Below are 18,336 nucleotides of genomic sequence, written 5' to 3'. Positions count from 1 at the left end.
CTTCATGAAATGGAAGTCATGTCTGACTAATTTATTAGACGTGAGTTGGAGGAGTCGGTGTTGGACTGGGGTGTACAAAGGTAAACATCACAACAGCAGGTTGTAGTCTAGCAGGTTTATTTGGAAGCACTAGCTTTCATAGCACTGCTCCTTTCAATCACCTGGTGTTGTGATTTTTAACTAATTTATTCGAGATATTGGAGAAAGTCTCAGCTGTAGATGTGTTCTATTTGAACTTCCAGAAGATGTTCAACAAGGCACCTCACAAAAAATTTACATCATAGATTGAGAGCCTACCATGTTGGAATGGATAGATAATATGGGCAGGAAACAGCAAATGTGGATAGGGAATTATTTTTCAGATTGGTGATCCATGATCAGTGGGGTACCATAGGAGTCAGGATTAGGTTGGAGTAAGAGTGGGGAGTTCTTACTCCATCAGTACAGGCGGGGGAGACCACATCTAGAGTACTGTGAGCAGTTTTGGTCTCTTATTTAAGGAAAGATATCACTTCATTGGAGGCAATTCAGAGAAGGTTCAATCGGATGATTACTGGTAGTGAGGGATTGTATTATGAACAAAAGCTAAATAGGTCTGCATCTACTCACTGACGTTTAGAAGAATGAGAGGTGGTCTCACTGAAACATATTAGATTCTTATGGGACTTGACAGGGTAAATGATGAGAGAATGTTTCCCCACATGGGAGTGTAGGACCAGAGACATAGTCTTAGAATTAAGGGGTGCTAATTTTAGACTAATGAGGAAGAATTCCTTCTCTTGGAAAGTTGGGTTTTTAGAATTCCTTGCCACAGTACTGTGGGGGCAGAGTCCCTGTGTATATGTAAGGCTGAGATAGATTCTTGAACAGTAGTGGAATCGAGGGCTTTGGAGAAAGGGCAGTAAAGTGGATGTGAGGAATATCAGATCAGCCACTATGGTGAAGAAGCAGGTTTGAGGGCTGAATGGCGTTATCCTGTTCCTATTTCTTTGGTCTTGTCATTAATGAAGCAGTAAGACGGTTTGGCCTAGGAAAATATCCTCAGGAACTTACCAGGCTCTTGTGGCATAATGGTAGTGTCTATACCTCTGGAACAAGAGGCCCTAGTTCAATGGCTACATCCCTCCAAACAAACCACCACCACCCCCACCTCTGCCAACCCCAAAAACAAAAAAATGTGGCCTGGTCTCTGTCTTGGACTTTCCTCTGATGTTTTCGCCCCAGGTCCGGTTGCGCTGATTAGGATTCTGACACAGGCAGTGTATACCAGGCCGTAGCCTGTCTCATGTCCAGGATGTCCCGAGAGTTTCCTCCTATTCCAGCAGTAATAGTATTGAGGTGTATCCATCTCTGACTCCAAAACTTCCTTGATAATAGATGCGGAGGGGGAGAACATACGGTCTCTGACAGGCCTTCTGGCTGTTCTCAAGGGCCAGGTAGGTTTTTCTTCTGCTCTGTTAGTGAGGTAACAGCTTTTAGGTTATCTACATGTTTGTTCAGGACTGCCTCACCTACTCAAATTTCATAATTCACAGGATCTGACCCAGCAGCACCCTCGCCTTGCACCCATGCAGGGCCATTCCCATGGTTCTGGCACCAAATTTCATCCCCAAATTAAGTTGTCTCTTGCTTGGAGGAGGTATGTGGCTGGTTTTGGTGTTCCTGCTGTCATCCCTCCACCACCACACCCCCCACATCTGGGAATATCAGATTTAACCTGGTGTGAAGTTTTCTCCACATCAGCAACTCTGCTGGAGCTATCCTTGTTGTTGCATGAGGGGTGTGGGGTGGTCCTTTAATCAAACAGGAACCACTACAGTTGAGTATCAAGGGTCACATTAGTCTGCTTCTACAAGCCTGCCTTCAAGGACTGCTCTTTCCTTTGGACCATTGGATGAAATGGAGCTGTCCTATGTGCCAAATGCCATTCAACTTCAGGAAACACTCAAATTCCCTGCTGATAAATAATGTTTTGTTGTGTGTGACCAACATTATCATGAACGGTGCTCACAGCTTCTCAATTGTCATCCCTGAGTTTGCTGAAACTTTGTGAACATCCAATCATTTTGAATGGGCATCCACAATGACTAGGAACGTAGAGCTAATGAAGGTACCAGCATAGTCTACATATAATCAGATGCAGGGTTTATCCCGTCATTCCCACGAATGTGGAGCAGCCGCTGGTGGCACTTTTTCCTTGCTGGCCCTTTGGGCCCCTCACTAGCAACCAACCCGGGCCATCAAACATAGCTTCTTGCTAGCATCTTCATCTTGGAAACTCCTGAATGACCCTGGTGGAGTTCAGCCAGTATCTAGCAACAACCTTTACTTAGGACAATTGCCCTGGCTCCCCAAAGTAATATTGGTTAGAGACAAAATAACTGCAGATGCTGGAATCCAAAGTAGACAGGTTGGAAGAACACAGCAAGCCAGGCAGCATCAGGAGGTGGAGAAGTTGACATTTCTGATGTAACCCTTCAGGATTCGGGGTGGGTATAGGGGGAACTGCAGATAAAGTGGATGGCGGGGGACAAGGTGGTGAAGTGGGGATAGGTGAAGACAGGTAGAGGGTACAACCTGGTTGGTCAATGAGAGGAAAGAATCCGGTAGGTGGCTGGGAGGAATGGAAAAGTTGGGGCATCGAGTTGTCCAATTTCAAATAACCTCAATTCCTAGCCCTTCCCCCTCCCTTACACTCCTCTCTGGCCCTAACTAGATTCATAAATGGCAATCTGGGGTAGCCACCAAAAAAAGGTACAGGCTGATGACATCTCAAATGGCAATCTTGTATATTGGTATAAACCCTTATTGGGTTAACTGGCGTGTTTCTGAGACTCCTTGTCCAGTTGCAATTGCAGGTACACATGGCTCATGTCCAGCTTCGTAAAGGACTGCCAGCCAAGAACTTTGCGTACAAATCCTCTATGCGAGCGCTTGGATATTTATCTAACTGCAAGAAGTGGATTGCCATTTGCTTAAAATCCCCACAAACATGAACTGAGTCATCAGGCTTCACAGATGGTACGACTAGTGCTGCCCATTCTGCAAACTGCAGTAGTTTGATTCATTCACTCTCCATCCTCTTGAGTTCTTGCAAAAAATCACTGGAATTGTTTCTTGGTTAACATGTAAAGTGGCTTTGGCCTCTTTAATAGTCCTAAGCTCTTTCTAAATGAAATCTTGGGTATTTCACCAGGACTTCACTGAGGCAGCTATTTTCTATTTGAAAAATGTTGAGCCAATTTAGGTGAATCTTTCTCAACTAATACTGCCCCAACAGGCTTGGCCCCCGCACCTTTTACTACCATCAATGGTAACTGCACCAATTGCTTCTCATAGACCAGAACTGAAGTGTTAATTTGCAATGATTCCCCAGTGTTTGTCCTTTGTATGGCTGATGTCTTGTGCAAACTTAAATGTGGGGAACCCGAATGAATCTTGTTAAAGACAGACTCTGCAACCACTGATACGGCTGGGCCGGTATTGACCTCTGTGGGATCTGTGTGACCATTTAACCAAATGTTAATAGATTCTAATTTGGATCTGGATAAGCAGTCTAATTTTTCCAAACAATGTGTAGGGGGACGTGAGGGTGTGCACTCTCCTGGGGACCGGCCTACGAGTTTTCTTGAGGTAAATCAGACCTTGTAGGACTACTTTGCTGTCTTGAGTCGGCAAACAGGCAACAACTACAACGGCTTGCCAGCCTAGATCCTGAAGAACTTTTTGGCCATTTGGCCTAAACTTGGCTTTATTGTGGGGTTCTTCTGTGGACCTTTTGAGGTTCCCTCTGTGCAGGATTTGCTTTACTTAAGGCGCTGTGAGTATCTATACACAAGTGGTGTTCCCCAAGCTCATTTGGACAGGTGAGGATGTTTACTTCCATTGGGATGCTCTGTAGTTCCCAGTCTCCACTTGCTGCATTTTTTAATAACAGAACTAGCTGTAGTGCCTGTTTGAGGTCCAGTTGGGCTCAAGTAGTTGGTGCATGGTTATATCATTAATCCCACATACCAAATGGTGTCTCAGCGTCTCATTCAGGGTTAACCCAAAATCACATGTTTCTGTCAGTCATCTTAACTTCATCAAAAATCTTGATATGAATTCGCCTGGTTCTCTAACAGCTGAATGAAACAGATAGCGTCTCAGGATTAGAGGAATTTTGGGGTTGTGATCTTCCTTAACTGCCTCAGTCTACTCAGAAGATTTTATTGTTTGGTGCTCTGGAAAAGTTAAGCTCCTTATAACTCAAAATGCTGCGTGTCCATAAGCAGTCAGAAGGATTACTCACTGGTTTTCATCTGCCCCAATGTTATTCCCCAGAAAAAAATTACATTCTTTCCACATACTGGACCCAGACTTTAGCAGGAGCAAGTGTGTCAACTTCCAAATATCAGCATGATACCAGAAATGCTTACCCCAACTCCAAGATAACTGTCACAAGTAAATGTTCTTCAGGCACGTAATATTTTCTCCTGTCACTACTGCAATGAGGCCAGTACTAAGGCACCATTTATTTACTTGTGCATGTATCACTGACTATGGCTAGCCTGCTCAGATAGGTAAAAACAATGAATGCAGATGCTGGAAACCAGATTCTGGATTGAAGTGGTGCTGGAAGAGCGCAGCAGTTCAGGCAGCATCCGAGGAGCAGTAAAATTGACGTTTCGGGCAAAAGCCCTTCCTGATCAATTTTACTGCTCCTCGGATGCTGCCTGAACTGCTGTGCTCTTCCAGCACCACTAATCCAGAACCTAGCCTGCTCAGAGTCAGTCCCTGATCTGAGGATATTCCCAAATCCCCTGTTAATATTGTTCAACCAGTGCCCCTGATTGGAGTTGTTAACCTGGGTCAATCAAGGACCTCATAGTCAATGAGGCCTACCTAGTTTTAATCACAACACATGTGAAACTAATGGGACTAATTGGGTTCATAAGAATGGTTGCAAAAAAGAAGCACAGAATGAAAAACTAATGGAATAATTTATAATTTTAATGACAGCAATGAGTTTGATGGTGAACATTGCTGAGTGTGCAGGAGAGGTGAATTAAAAGAGTTTTTGCTGAGGTAAAGTAATCCCTTATCCCTCAAATGATACAGCAAGCCCTTGGTTGTCTTGCACTCTTTTCAATTCATTTCTACTCAATCTCTTCTCCTAAGATAGACCCTCCATATATGTTATCAGTCCAGTGAACTTTCTCTGGACGCCTTCAATGCCAATATATTTTGCCTTGGATAAGGGACCTAAAACTTCACTCACATTCTAGCTGTGGAGTACTTTCTATAGTTTTAGTAAAACCTTTCTAATTGTATGCTGCATTCCCTTTGGGAAAAAAATGCCAATTTCCCAGTTGCCTTCCCTATTGTCCACTGAACTTGGATGCGAGCTTTTTTATGATTCATGGTTGAGGAACCCTAAATCCCTTTTCTTCAGCATTTTGTAGACTTGCTCAATTTAAATAATATTCACCGCCTCTATTCTTCCTGTCAAAGTGCATAACCTCACATTTCCCTGGGTTATCTTCCAATTATCAAGTATTCGCTCACTTGCTTAATCTGTCTGTACCCCTCTTTAGACCCTTTGTGCCATCCTCACCACTTGTCTTCTAACCTATTTTGTTTTGTCTGCAAGCTTGGCTACAGTTCACTCTCTCCTCATTCAAGTCATTAATATATACTGTAAATAATTATGGCACCAGCTCTGATCTCCGTGGCACTTCACTAGCTTTCCTGACAATGTCTCCCTTAACGCAATTCTCTTAGATTAGTTAATCAATCCTCTATGCATGCTCCTATACTACTTCCAACATCATAGGTTCTTCATTAAGGTTAGAGCCCATTGTGTGGCACCTTATCAAATGCTTTTTGAAAACACATATATTAGATCTATTGCTTCCCCTTTACCTATATTGCTTGTTACCACCTCAAAGAATTCTGGTAAATTGATCAGGCATGATTTTCCTCTCCTTGACTCTGCTTGATAATATAATGCTTTACAACTGTGGTCTTTATAGTAGACTGTCATTTATTCCCAATAACAGATGATAAGCTCGCTAGTCTCCAGTAAACTTTTTTTCTCCTCCCTTTTTAGCTAAAGATATTACATTGGCAGTTTTCTAATCCTCCATTACCTCTGTAGCTACTTCTTTTAATATTATAGCATGCATCCCAACAGGACCAGGGGACCTATCTGTCAATATAGCACAGGAAGAGGCACTTTGGCCCTCCAAGCCTGTGCCAACAGATATTGCCCTTCCATATTAAATCTGTCCTCACTTACAGGATCCATATTCCCTTCCAATTTATGTATTCGTCCAGGTGCTGCTTGAATGCTGCTATTGTGTCTGCTTCCACTATCATCTCTGGCAGTATGTTCCGGGTACTCTCAGCCTTTTAAATGAAAAAGTTGCCTTGCACATCTCTCAAAATTACACTGAAAATGTGTTGCTGGAAAAGCACAGCAGGTCAGGCAGCATCCAAGGAGCAGGAGAATCGACGTTTTGGACATGAGCCCTTCTTCAGGAAAATGTGTTCCTGAAGAAGAGCTCACGCCCAAAATATCAAGTCTCCTGCTTCTTGGATGCTGCCTGACCTGCTGCGCTTTTCCAGCAACACATTTTCAGCTCTGATCTCCAGCATCTGCAGTCCTCACTTTCTCTCAAAATTGCACCTCCATCCAACCCTGAACCTATGTCCCCTAGTAATTGACCTCCCCGCACTAGGAAAACGTCTCATGCTTTTCACTCTATCCATGCCATTCACAATCTTGTAGATTTCTATCTGGTCACCCTTCAGCTTCCTGCATTCTAGTGAAAACGAACTCAGAATTTCCAACCTTTCTTCATCGCTAAAATTCCTCATACCAGAAGCCATACTGGTAAACCTTTTCTGCAACTTCTCTACTGCATCCACATCCTTCTGGTAGTATGGTGACTAGAACTGTATGCAATATTCCAAGTGTGGCCCAACTAAAATGCTATAAAACTGCAGTATAACTTGCTTATCCTGATATTCAATGTCATTTCCAAAGAAGGCAAAATAGTCCTTTTTTTTACTATCCTAGCTATCTGCGCTGCCATCTTCAGGGATCTGTGGACCTGCACAAACAGATCCCTCTACATATGTCTCTACCGTTCACTGCATAATTTCCACCTGCGCTTGACCTTCCAAAATGCACCACCTCACATTTGTCCGGATTAAACTTCATCTGCCGTTTTTCTGCCCATGCCTCCAACTAATCCATATCCTGCTGTATCTTCTGACAATCCTCCTCACTATCTGCAACTCCACCAACCTTTGCATCCTCCACAAACTTACTAATTAGACCAGTCACAATTTTCTACCAATCATTTATAAAGACCACGAACAGCAGAGGTCCCAGCACTGACCCTGTGGAATACCATTAGTCTCAGCCCTCCATTTCCAAAAAACATCCTTCCAACACTACCCTCGGTTTCCAATGACTAAACTAGTTCTGTATCCACCTTGCCAGCTCACTCCTGATACCATGGGACCTCTGCTTTTGTACCAGTCTGCCAAGAGGGACCTTGTCAAAAGCTTTACTGAAGTCCATGTAGACAACATCAGCTGCTTTTCCCTCATCAATCATCTTTGTCACCTCCTCAAAAAACTCAATCAAGTTAGTGAGGCATGACCTCCCCTGCACGCAACTATGCTGTCTATCTCTAAATTGCTTCCAAATACGTATAGATCTTGTCCCTAACAATCTTTTCCAGTAATTTTCGTACCACTGACGTGAGGCATACAAGCCTATAATTTCCTGGATTATCCCTACTACGTTTCTTAAACAACAAGACAGCATTAGCTATTCTCCAGTCATCTGGGACCTCACCTGAGGCCAAAGAGGATGCAATGATGTCTGTCACTACTCCAGCAATTTGTTTTCTTGCCTCTCTCAATATTCTGGAATCAATCACATCAGGACTCAGGGACTCATCTATCTTAATAAGATGACAACACCTCTTCCTTTTTCATAGCAACTTGGCTTAGAAATTTGGCACTAACTTCCCTGAGACTATTGTCCACCAATTCCTTCTGTTTGGTGAAAACTGATACAAAGTACTTAATTAGGACTTCACCTGCCTCTTCTGGCTCCACACGTAGATTCCTTCCTTTGTCCTTGACTAGCCCAACCTTTTCCCTAGCTACCCACTTGCTTTTTATAAAGCCTTGGGATTCTCCTTAATCCTGTTTGCTAAGGTCTTTTCACGATCCCTTTTTGCCCTTCAAATTCTTTATTTAAGTTATTTTCTATTTTCCTTCAAGGGCTTCATCAGTTCCCATCCTCCTGGATCTTACGTATCCTTTTTCTTTTTGACCAAAGTCATAACATCCCTGGTAATGCAAGATTCACCTAACTTGCCATACCTATTCTTCATGCTTGTAGATACATGCCACTCCTGAACCCCTATCAACTGCCGTTTGAAATACTCCCACGTGTCCGTTGTGGATTTTCCCTCAAACAGCCACCTCCCAGTCAAAATTCTTTAGTTCCTGCCTAATATTTTTGTAGTTTGCCTTCTACCATTTTAACACTTTCATCTGAGGACTGATGTTATCCTTACCAATGAGTATGTTAAAACTCTGTTTCTCCTAATACTTGTTCTCTAATGATTGTTATTGTATTTATTTCCTCTCCACTTTTTTGCCCTGTGAATATTTAGTAATTTTGGGATGCTGTTAGTGTGTTTGCTGTGAAGAATGATGCAAAGTATTCAATTTCTCTGCCATTTCCTGTTTTCCTGTTCCCCACCTTATTCTCTCAGGAACCCAGGTTCACTAGCCTTTTTTTTAATACTGTTAGATGAGCAATTGTTATTTGTTTTGATATTACTTGAAACTTTGCCCTCAAAGTAAATTATTTTCCTTCTTTGGGTTATATTTTGTGGGTTTTTAACATTTTTCCAGTCATATGGCTTACAACTATGTTTTCCTACATGATACTAAGCTGGGTGGCAGGGTGAAATGTGAGAAGGATGTTAAGAGATTACAGGGTGACCTGGACAGGTTAGGTGAATGGTCAGATGCATGGCAGATGCAGTTTAATGTGGATAAATGTATGGTTATCCATTTTGGTGGCAAGAACAGGAAGGCAGATTACTACCTAAATGGAATCAATTTAGGTAAAGGGGCATAAAGAGATCTGGGTGTTCTTGTACACCAGTCAATGAAGGTAAGCATGCAGGTACAGCAGATAGTGAAGAAGGCTAATAGCATGCTGGCCTTCATAACAAGAGGGATTGAGTATAGAAGCAAAGAGGTTCTTCTGCAGCTGTACAGGGCCCTGGTGAGACCGCAACCTGGAGTATTGTGTGCAGTTCTGGTCTCCAAATTTGAGGCAAAACATTCTGGCTATTGAGGGAGTGGAGCACAGCTTCACAGTTCAATTCCTGGAATGGCGGGACTACCTTACGCTGAAAGACTGGAGTGACTGGGCTTGTATACCCTTGAGTTTAGAAGACCTGAGAGGGGATCTGACTGAGACATATAAGATTATGAAAGGATTGGACACTCTGGAGGCAGGAAACATGTTTCCGCTGATGGGTGAGTGCCGAACCAGAGGACACAGCTTAAAAATATGGGGTAGACCATTTAGGACAGAGATGAGGAGAAGCTTCTTCATCCAGCGAGTGGTGGCTGTGTGGAATGCTCTGCCCCAGAGGGCAGTGGAGGCCCAGTCTCTGGATTCATTTAAGAAAGAGTTGGATAGAGCTCTCAAGGATAGTGGAATCAAGGGTTATGGAGATCAGGCAGGAACAGGATACTGATTAAGGATGATCAGCCATGATCATATTGAATGGTGGTGCAGGCTCGAAGGGCAGAATGGCCTACTCCTGCACCTGTTGTCTATTGTCTACATTGTGTATTCATTTTTCTTTCAATATGATGTTATGCTTAACTTCACCCGTTGGCTTATTCTCATCTTGGATTCCTCCTCCTTCGCTGGACCATTACGTTGCTGTGAGCAAATGAGCTATTTTCATAAATGCCTGCCTTTGGTGCTAAATCTCTGTCCCAGTCCTCTCCAGTCTTTATTGCTGTGGAGTTACCCTTCTTTCTGACTGATCCAAGTTCCTCTCTTTCAAACTGACTGCTAAATTCTACTATATTATGGTCACGGTTTGGAGGGATCTTCGACTCTGACATTAGTAATGAGGCAGGTTTAACAAATAATCACCATATCCAAAATAACCTGATCACAACCAAAATATATTGTTCTAAAAACCTGTCCCAAATGCACCAAAAGAATCCTTCCTCATGCTTTCCTCAGCGAATCTGACTATCTCCTGAATTATTCACTGTCCCACTATTCAGCTACTGTTAGAGGGCATACAGACTACTCCTACCAGTGTCTGTTTTCCTTTTGTATTTCCTACCTCTATCCATATAGATTCTACTTGCAATTCAATTTTCATTTCTTGCTGTCATACTTAATCCGTATCATGAATGTTGTCCCACTATCCTTTACTCTCTACCTGGCCTTTCAAAAAGTCACATATCCCCGAATATTTGGTTCCCAACTTTGATCTCCTTGTAACCGTGTCTTTCTGGCTATAACATCATTATATTAACCTGTATATAGATATACAGTTAGATCATCTGTTTTGTTTTGAACACTACATGTATTCAGATAAAGAACATTTATTGTATCCTTTTCCCATTATTTCTCCTTCTCATCCTGTTTACTGCTGTTTGTCTATACTTAGTACTCTGTCCCTTTCTGTCTCACTCTGAGTATCGTTATCTGAATGGCAGTGTTGTACTTCTGCCAAATACTTTTGTTTTGTAAGCCTAGATATCCTCTCTCCCAAGCCCATTGCCCCTTTAATTAATTTAAGTTCAGTCCGCAACCCACCTTATTTGATTTAGCACCGTTCAACTGAAGTCCATCCCACCAGAACAGCTCCTTTCTAACCTGGTAATGGTGCTATTGGCCATGAACTTAAAGCCATTCTACCTACATTGATCTTTGATCCATGCATTTAACTCCTTGACTTGACTCACCCTACGCCAGTTTGCTCATGGCTCACATAGTAATCGAGAGATATTATCATGGGCGTTCTGCATTTTAATATAGTTCAAACTCTTTCAGCAAAACCTCCTTTTTGGAGGTTTTGTCAGTGTCCTTGGTGCCAATATGGATGACAACTATTTGATCCGCCTCCTCCTTCTCCAAGTTCTTAACCCTGATAACAGACAGGCAACACAGCCTTCATAAATCCTGTTCATAGCTGCAGAGAACAGTATATATTCCCCTAAATATACTACCCCTTACCGTAGCTACATTCCTATTTCTTTCCATGACTTGAATGGCTTCCTGTACCAAGGTGCTGTGGTAAGTATGCTCATGCTCTCCATAGTCCAAATTCTTACACTGCTTGCAAGAACTTTTTAACTATTGGGCAGTTGCAGGGGCTGACTCTTCTCAATTTTAACCCCGCTTTGGTCCTCATAGCTGCCTCACCAGCAGTTGCACCCTCCTGTCCCTGATCACAGACAACTCTTCATGGACCTAATCTGAAGAGTGTGATCACCTTCTGAAGCAGTATGCATGAAACTTTCTTCTTCCATGATGTGGCACAATGTCTGCAGCTCAGACTGTAGCTCAGATCCAAAGTTCCTTGAGCTGCAAACCCTTACTACACGTGTATTCGTTCTGAATCAGATTGGTGTCTAGCAGCTTCCACACATTGCAGCAGCCACACATCATCTGTCCTACCACCACTATTGAATTTAATTTATCTTATAAATTATTTACAAGGTTCCCTATCCCTTACACTTCACGGTACTGATTTATTGTTTTTAATGAATTAAATGGAGAAAATTAAATCCCCATGTCAATCTAATACTTACACTGTCATTTTTTAAGAATAGAAAGCAGAAAAAAAAAACAAGACCCAGCACAAAATGAAGACCTGCCTTGATTTAATGACTGGAAATAGAGTTGGATGTCAAGAAAGGAATAATGAGCTTGTCAAAAAGGCAATAATGAGGCAAAAATCATGAGAGATTTTCATCTACATGTGGACTTGAGATGGCACAGTTAATGTTGTGTGACATGGGAATCCTTTGGACTTCAACAATTTGCAATTCATGGAAATTAATTAGATAAAGGGAAGGTAATTTTTCTGACAAAAAGATATGTGGGAAAGTACCTTGTGAAGAGGTGCCAAAAGATATTGATAAGATCAATGAGTGGGCAAAGATACAGCAAATTTAAAAAACTATTTGGGGAAATATGAAGCTGTTATTTTGGCAGGAAGAATGAAAAAGAATACCCTCGAAATGATCAGAGATAGCAGAGCTTTGAGATGCAGGGAGATCTGGATGTCCTTATGCATGAATCACAGATGGTTAGTCTGCAGGTACAGCAAATAATTAGGAAAACTAAAAAGCATGTTATAATTTGAGGGAAATTAAAATCAAAAATAAGGAGCTTATGCTGCAGTTACAGGTTCAGGGAACAGGTGATACTACACCAGGAGTACTATGCACAGTATTGATCACCTTATTTAAGGAAGGAACTAAATGCATTACAGGCATTTCAAATATTTACTAGACTAATACCTGAAATGGGTGAGTTGTCTCATGAGGAAAGGTTGGTCGGGTTAGGTATGTATGCAGTAAAGTTTAAAAGAGTAAGAAGTGACTTGAGTGAAACACTTAAACCTTGAAGGGTCTTGACACTATAGATGTGGAGAAGATGTTACCTCTTACAGGAGAAGCTAAAACTGGGGGTCACTGTTTAAAACTCAAGGGGTCATTCATTTAAAATAGGGATTAGGCAATTTCCTTTTCCTCTGCAGTTCCTCTGAGCCTTTGGAACTCTCCCAAGAAAGTGGAGTCCTTGAATATTTCAAGACAGAGTTAGCCAGATGCTTGTGAGAAAGGGGTAAGAAGTTACTGGGATAGATAAACAGTGAATTTGATGTTACAGCCAGATAACCATGATTGTATTGAGTGATGGGGTAGGTTAGAGTGGCTGAATGGCCTACTGCTACTATGTATGTTTGTGATTAGATGCAGAGTTATGCAAATTAGTAGTCAGCCCACAAAAGTTGAGGCTGAGGGAGTTCCAAAGTGGTGTTGTGTTAAAAGTTGGATTTTGGTGGTGAAATGGAGATCCTCTTACAGATGTACATATGAAGAGTAAATAGTTATTTAATCAGGTAGTATTACCACCCACATGTTGTAAAACAATATTGTAGAGAATGTATGAAGTTACTTTGGCAGGATATGCAGTAATGCGGAAAACTCCAAGATTGATAAACTAGCACTTTTACTGGTCCAGTCTTCATTATATGTGGTGCAGTTTTGTAAAAGTACTATGCACAAGGATGGTAGGAAAACATCCACATACAATCAAACGCAGCACCTTTAATACTTATACCAGATTTTGAGGAACCATTCATTATGGTTTTAGTAGACTGTGTAGGACCATTAATGAAAATGAAGCAGGACATCAGTATATTTTTCTTATTTTGGATATGACAACTCAGTTCCCAGAGGCCATCATTTTGAGGACAGTCAACAGCTCAAACAGTTGTGGAAAAATTTAAATGTTACTTGTTATGAACTACCAACAGAAATACATTCTCTTACCGAAGCTTCTGTGTATTCCATAGTATCCTACTCATTCCTCACGCTAAGTTCCATTCCTCCAGTCCATTGTCATGGTGCACATATCAGTTATTTGTTCTTTCACACACTACATGTCTGTTCTTCCTCCCCACTCATAGTTCCTGATGATTTCTCTACCAGATCAGTTTAATTTTTAATGTCCTATTTAATTTTAATTAGGGAAGTCGGGGCAATTGTTGTCAACGAGTAGACACTTCACTGCAGTGCTGGCTGTTGACATTATTGATTTGATGTGCTCAATGCTGAGAGATATTTGAAGGCAAAAGTTCTTCTTAGCTTCGGGCAGCAGTGCCTGAGAGATTCATGTCCCAATGTATGTGTTGTTTCATTTATTCAAACTGTATTTAACTGGATCTCTTTCTGATCATAAATTAGCCACCTAATGTTTTCCCTTATGCTGTTAACTCTATATTGTGCTTATTCAAGATGGTATTGAGACTCTTAAATTAGAAATTTTATTTTTGCTTAAACTCAATGTGAATTTTTAATATTCTCCCTTAAATTTGAATAATTACAGTATTTCAAGAAATTAGATGATACTTCAGTTCATTAAGCTCTCATGTACAGTATTAAAATTAGGCCATGTTCGTAATGCATCAATTATTTTGGATCGGAAGCATTTTTCATTAAAACTTAGAAGACAATGTGCAAATTTAGTAATTTAAGTCATTTTGTATTTACTGCAAATGTTAGTAAATAATTGAAAAAGAAAGTGAAAAATGAAAACTACATTAATTTTGTTTTCCCAGATCTTGTGTAAACATTCTTTTTGTATTATTTTGGTGACAATCCAACGACAGTACTACCTGTTTTCAAGATTACTTTATAACTCTTCATAGCTGTTGCAAATCAACTTGCTTCAACAGTAATTTATCATAAATGTTTAACAAATTGCAGAAGAATTGTGACAAAGAACTAGTGTTTACAATGTTTGAAATTAATTTCAATCACTTCACATGTATGTTCTAGATCAAAGTATTGGAGCAGGAAAATGAACATTTGAATCAGACCATTGCATCCCTGAGGCAACGAGCACAAATCAGTGCAGAAGCTAAAGTGAAAGATATCGAGAAAGAAAACAAAATTCTGCATGAATCTATTAGGGAAACTAGTGGCAAACTGAACAAGTTAGAGTTGGAGAAGAAACAAATCCGAAAGGAATTGGAACACTATAAAGAGAAAGGAGAAAGGGCAAAGGAACTTGAGACTCTTTTGAGCCGCTTGGAAAGAGAAAATGAACAGTTGCAGAAGAAGGTTACTGCTCTAATAATTACATGTGAAAAAGTCGAAGTCTTGGAACAGGAGAACTCTGATCTAGAAGTGGAAAACAGAAAGCTGAAAAAGACTTTAGATAGCTTGAAAAACCTTACACTGCAGTTAGATATATTAGAGAAAGAAAACAACCAACTTGATGAAGAAAATTTACAATTGAGGAGGACAGTGGAGAGTTTGAAGTCTAATAGTGTCAAATTGGCACAGTTAGAGCTAGAGAACAAAGAACTGGAAAATGAAAAAGAACAACTAAACAAGAGCCTGGATCTCTTGAAGGCTTGTAATAAGAAAACTGAACGTTTGGAAGTAAGTTATCAAGGGCTTGATTTAGAAAATCATAGGCTCCAAAAGACATTAGAAAACAGCACCAAAAAAGTTAATCAGCTGGAAAATGAATTACAGGACTTAGAAACCGAAAACCAGAGCTTACAAAGAAATCTGGAAGAATTAAAAATTTCCAGCAAACGGTTGTTACAATTAGAGATGGAACACAAGCTGCTGGAGCAAGAGAATGTCCAACTGGAGAAAGACAAGAAGCAGCTTGAGAAGGAAAATAGGAGATTGCGCCAACAGACTGAGATCAAGGACTCAACACTGGATGAAAACAACATGACGATTTCTAATCTTGAAAAAGAAAACAAATTACTTGTGAAAGAAATCAACAAGTTCAAAGATCTTCATGGACGACTGAAAGATTTAGAAAAAGACAATAAAGAGCTAGTTAAACAGGCAACTATTGATAAAAAGACTCTAGTGACATTAAGAGAGGTAAGATACTTATTTTTTGTTATCTGGGTGATTAAGTTACCAGGCTATCACAGAGGATAACCTGCTCATTGTAAGGGCAGAAGGGGAAGGGAGGATATGAAAAGTTTGTGGTAGCATGATGCTAGAGGTCATGAAAATCAATTGAGGATGATTTGTCAAACAGAAAACCTGGTGGGGTGGAGGGCGGAGACAATTTGAATCCTATTGTGGGTCTGGGATCAAAATGAAGGGCTAATATTTCCACTTAGTAGGAGCAATCAGCCCTTCACAATTGAAGATCCTATCCATTACAATAGTGGAAAATCATGACTAGAAAAAAGAACATTTCAGAATGTTAAATTATGCACAGCTGTTCTGGACTACCCGATCAAAGGGATCAGTTTCTTTAATTCTACCCAGTCACATACTTTATTCATTTTAACCATCAATTAAATCGCTCAATATTTTTATATTCCTAATGTAATCTGCTAAGCCGCAATATCATTCTGGCATGTCTGAACTGCACTCCTCTCCACAACATTCTTTTTCAAAGAAGATTATTTTGATTCAAAACATTAACACTGCTCCCCTCTCTGTACAAAGAATACAGCTTTGGTTAGACTGCATCTGGAATACTGGATTTGGTCTGAGCGCCAAATCACATGAATATTCTTCAGCACCTTGTTTCTGTTTCAGAATACTCTTCGTGATTTGGTGCTCTGACCGGATCCAATATTCCAAATGCAGTCTAACCAAAGCTGTATTCTAGGGGTGTCCAGCCTGGAGCAGTGTCCATTTTCTCTGTTAGACAAATTTGCTGATCATTCATTGGGTCTCCATAGTTAATAATAAGAGAACTTTACCCAAGAAGGATTTTAGACTGAGAAGAAAACAAGCTACATCTCCATTCAGAGACACTTTACTGATAAGCTTATCCACAGCAAATGTGGGAGAGAGCTATTCTGTGATTGGAGAAGCAGTAAAGTGCCCAAGGCTTGGATCTGAGGGGAGTCCAAGTCATGGTGTTTAGTTTATTATCTGGGTCTGGGAATGGGAGGCTTTCAAGGAGACACTGGCTTGGGAAAAAGGAAAGAAGATGAGAGTCACACCAATGGGAGAAGGCAATGAGTGTCAGCAGAGGAGAACTGTAAGTCAGGCTGTGCAGGTGAGATGGTGCAGTAATTACAATTTCAGGGGGAAAAAGTGCTCTCCTCCTTAAAAGGCAAATGTAAGCTTTATTCTTTTTAATTTTACAAAGTTCATGGTTATTGTTGTAGCAAGCTTTTTTTAAAGTTTGTTCACCAGCCCCCTAAGAAAGAGAAAATCTAAAATGTGCCACTTTCTCCAATCCATGCCAAATGATTGGACAATACTGTTCTGTACAATTGTAACCTTTCCACAACTCTTTCAACAGACCATTAACATTTTCAATTAGTTTTTCACCTGTCCACTACTTTTTAGTGACTACTAGGTAGAACTTATTCTACAGTTCCAAGCGATTGATACATCCACCTAACTTTATTCTGTCAAGTGTCTATACTAACTCCATCTGTCACAATTTTGCCCACTCTTTTTTTTAAAAAAATTCATTCATGGGATGTGGGTGTTTCTGGCTGGGCCAGCACATATGACTCCACTCTGGTAGCCTTTTGATCTGAGTGGCTTGTAAGGACCACCTCAGAGGACAGTTAGAATGGGTGTGGGGTCACATATAGGCCAGACTAGGTAAGGATGGCAGCTTTTCTTCCCTGAACAATGGTGATGAACCAGGTCGGTTTTTACAACAATTGTCAGTGGTTACATGTTTGCCTTTCGGTTAGCTTTTTATTCTAGATTTTTCTGATTGAATTCAAATTTCACCATTTGCCCTTTAGGGATTTGAACTCTTGTCCTTAGTACATGGGCTTGAGATTCTGAATTACTAAGCTAGTGACATTACCATTATGCTACTGTCACCCAGATTTAATTCAACAATAGTCTTTTGCAATTTTCAAGTCTAATCTGCACAATTTACGGTGCCATCTAACTTGGTTCATCAACAAACCTGGGTATATGACTCCTATGTTCTTTTGTCTTGTTCATCAATAAATATAATGAAAGATGAAGGTGCAGTACAGACTCCTGGGAGATCTCCTTACATCACATCTAGGCAATTGTAGCATATGCCAATTTTCTCTACTTTCTATCACTTACCTCTTCATAATCTTCTAACAATATCAGACAATTGTCTCTAATTCCATGAACCTTTTACTTTGATAATAGTGTGTCATGTGAAACCTTATCAAATGCTTGCAAGAATTCTATATATATAAAACTTCTGTAATGCTTTCTTATCTGACACATCAGCAACCTCCTCAAAGTAAAACCAGGTTATTTAGATGTGAAATCCATAGTCATTGGGTGGTACAGCACGGAAACAGACTCTTCAGTGCAACTCGTCTATGCAGATCAGATATCCTAAACTAATCTCGTCCCATTTGCCAGCATTTGGCATCTATCCCTCAAGCCTTCATATGCATTTACCCATCTAGATGTCTTTTGTATCAGCCTCCACTACTTCCTCTGGCACCTCATTCCGTACATGCACTACCCACTGCATGAAAATGTTGCCCTCTAGTTTTGGATTGCCCTACCCTAAGAAAAAGACCATAGCAA

The 18,336-nt window shown here is 40.6% G+C and overlaps 1 protein-coding gene across 6 annotated transcripts in view; it reads left to right on the top strand.

The window, feature by feature from the left end:
- Positions 1–18,336, top strand: part of LOC132819773 (girdin-like) — a 378,017-nt gene that overhangs the window by 170,150 nt on the left and 189,531 nt on the right. For all 6 annotated transcript variants that reach the window (XM_060831525.1, XM_060831521.1, XM_060831524.1 and 3 more), the window contains exon 15: positions 14,632–15,702. In XM_060831525.1, coding sequence (XP_060687508.1) covers positions 14,632–15,702 — 1,071 coding nt within the window. The remainder of the gene's footprint in view (positions 1–14,631; positions 15,703–18,336) is intronic.

Source organism: Hemiscyllium ocellatum, chromosome 10 (assembly GCF_020745735.1).
Source record: "Hemiscyllium ocellatum isolate sHemOce1 chromosome 10, sHemOce1.pat.X.cur, whole genome shotgun sequence".
Classification (NCBI taxonomy): Eukaryota; Metazoa; Chordata; class Chondrichthyes; order Orectolobiformes; family Hemiscylliidae; genus Hemiscyllium; species Hemiscyllium ocellatum.
Note: the sequence above shows the minus strand (reverse complement) of the source record. Positions and strands in the feature narration are given on the sequence as shown.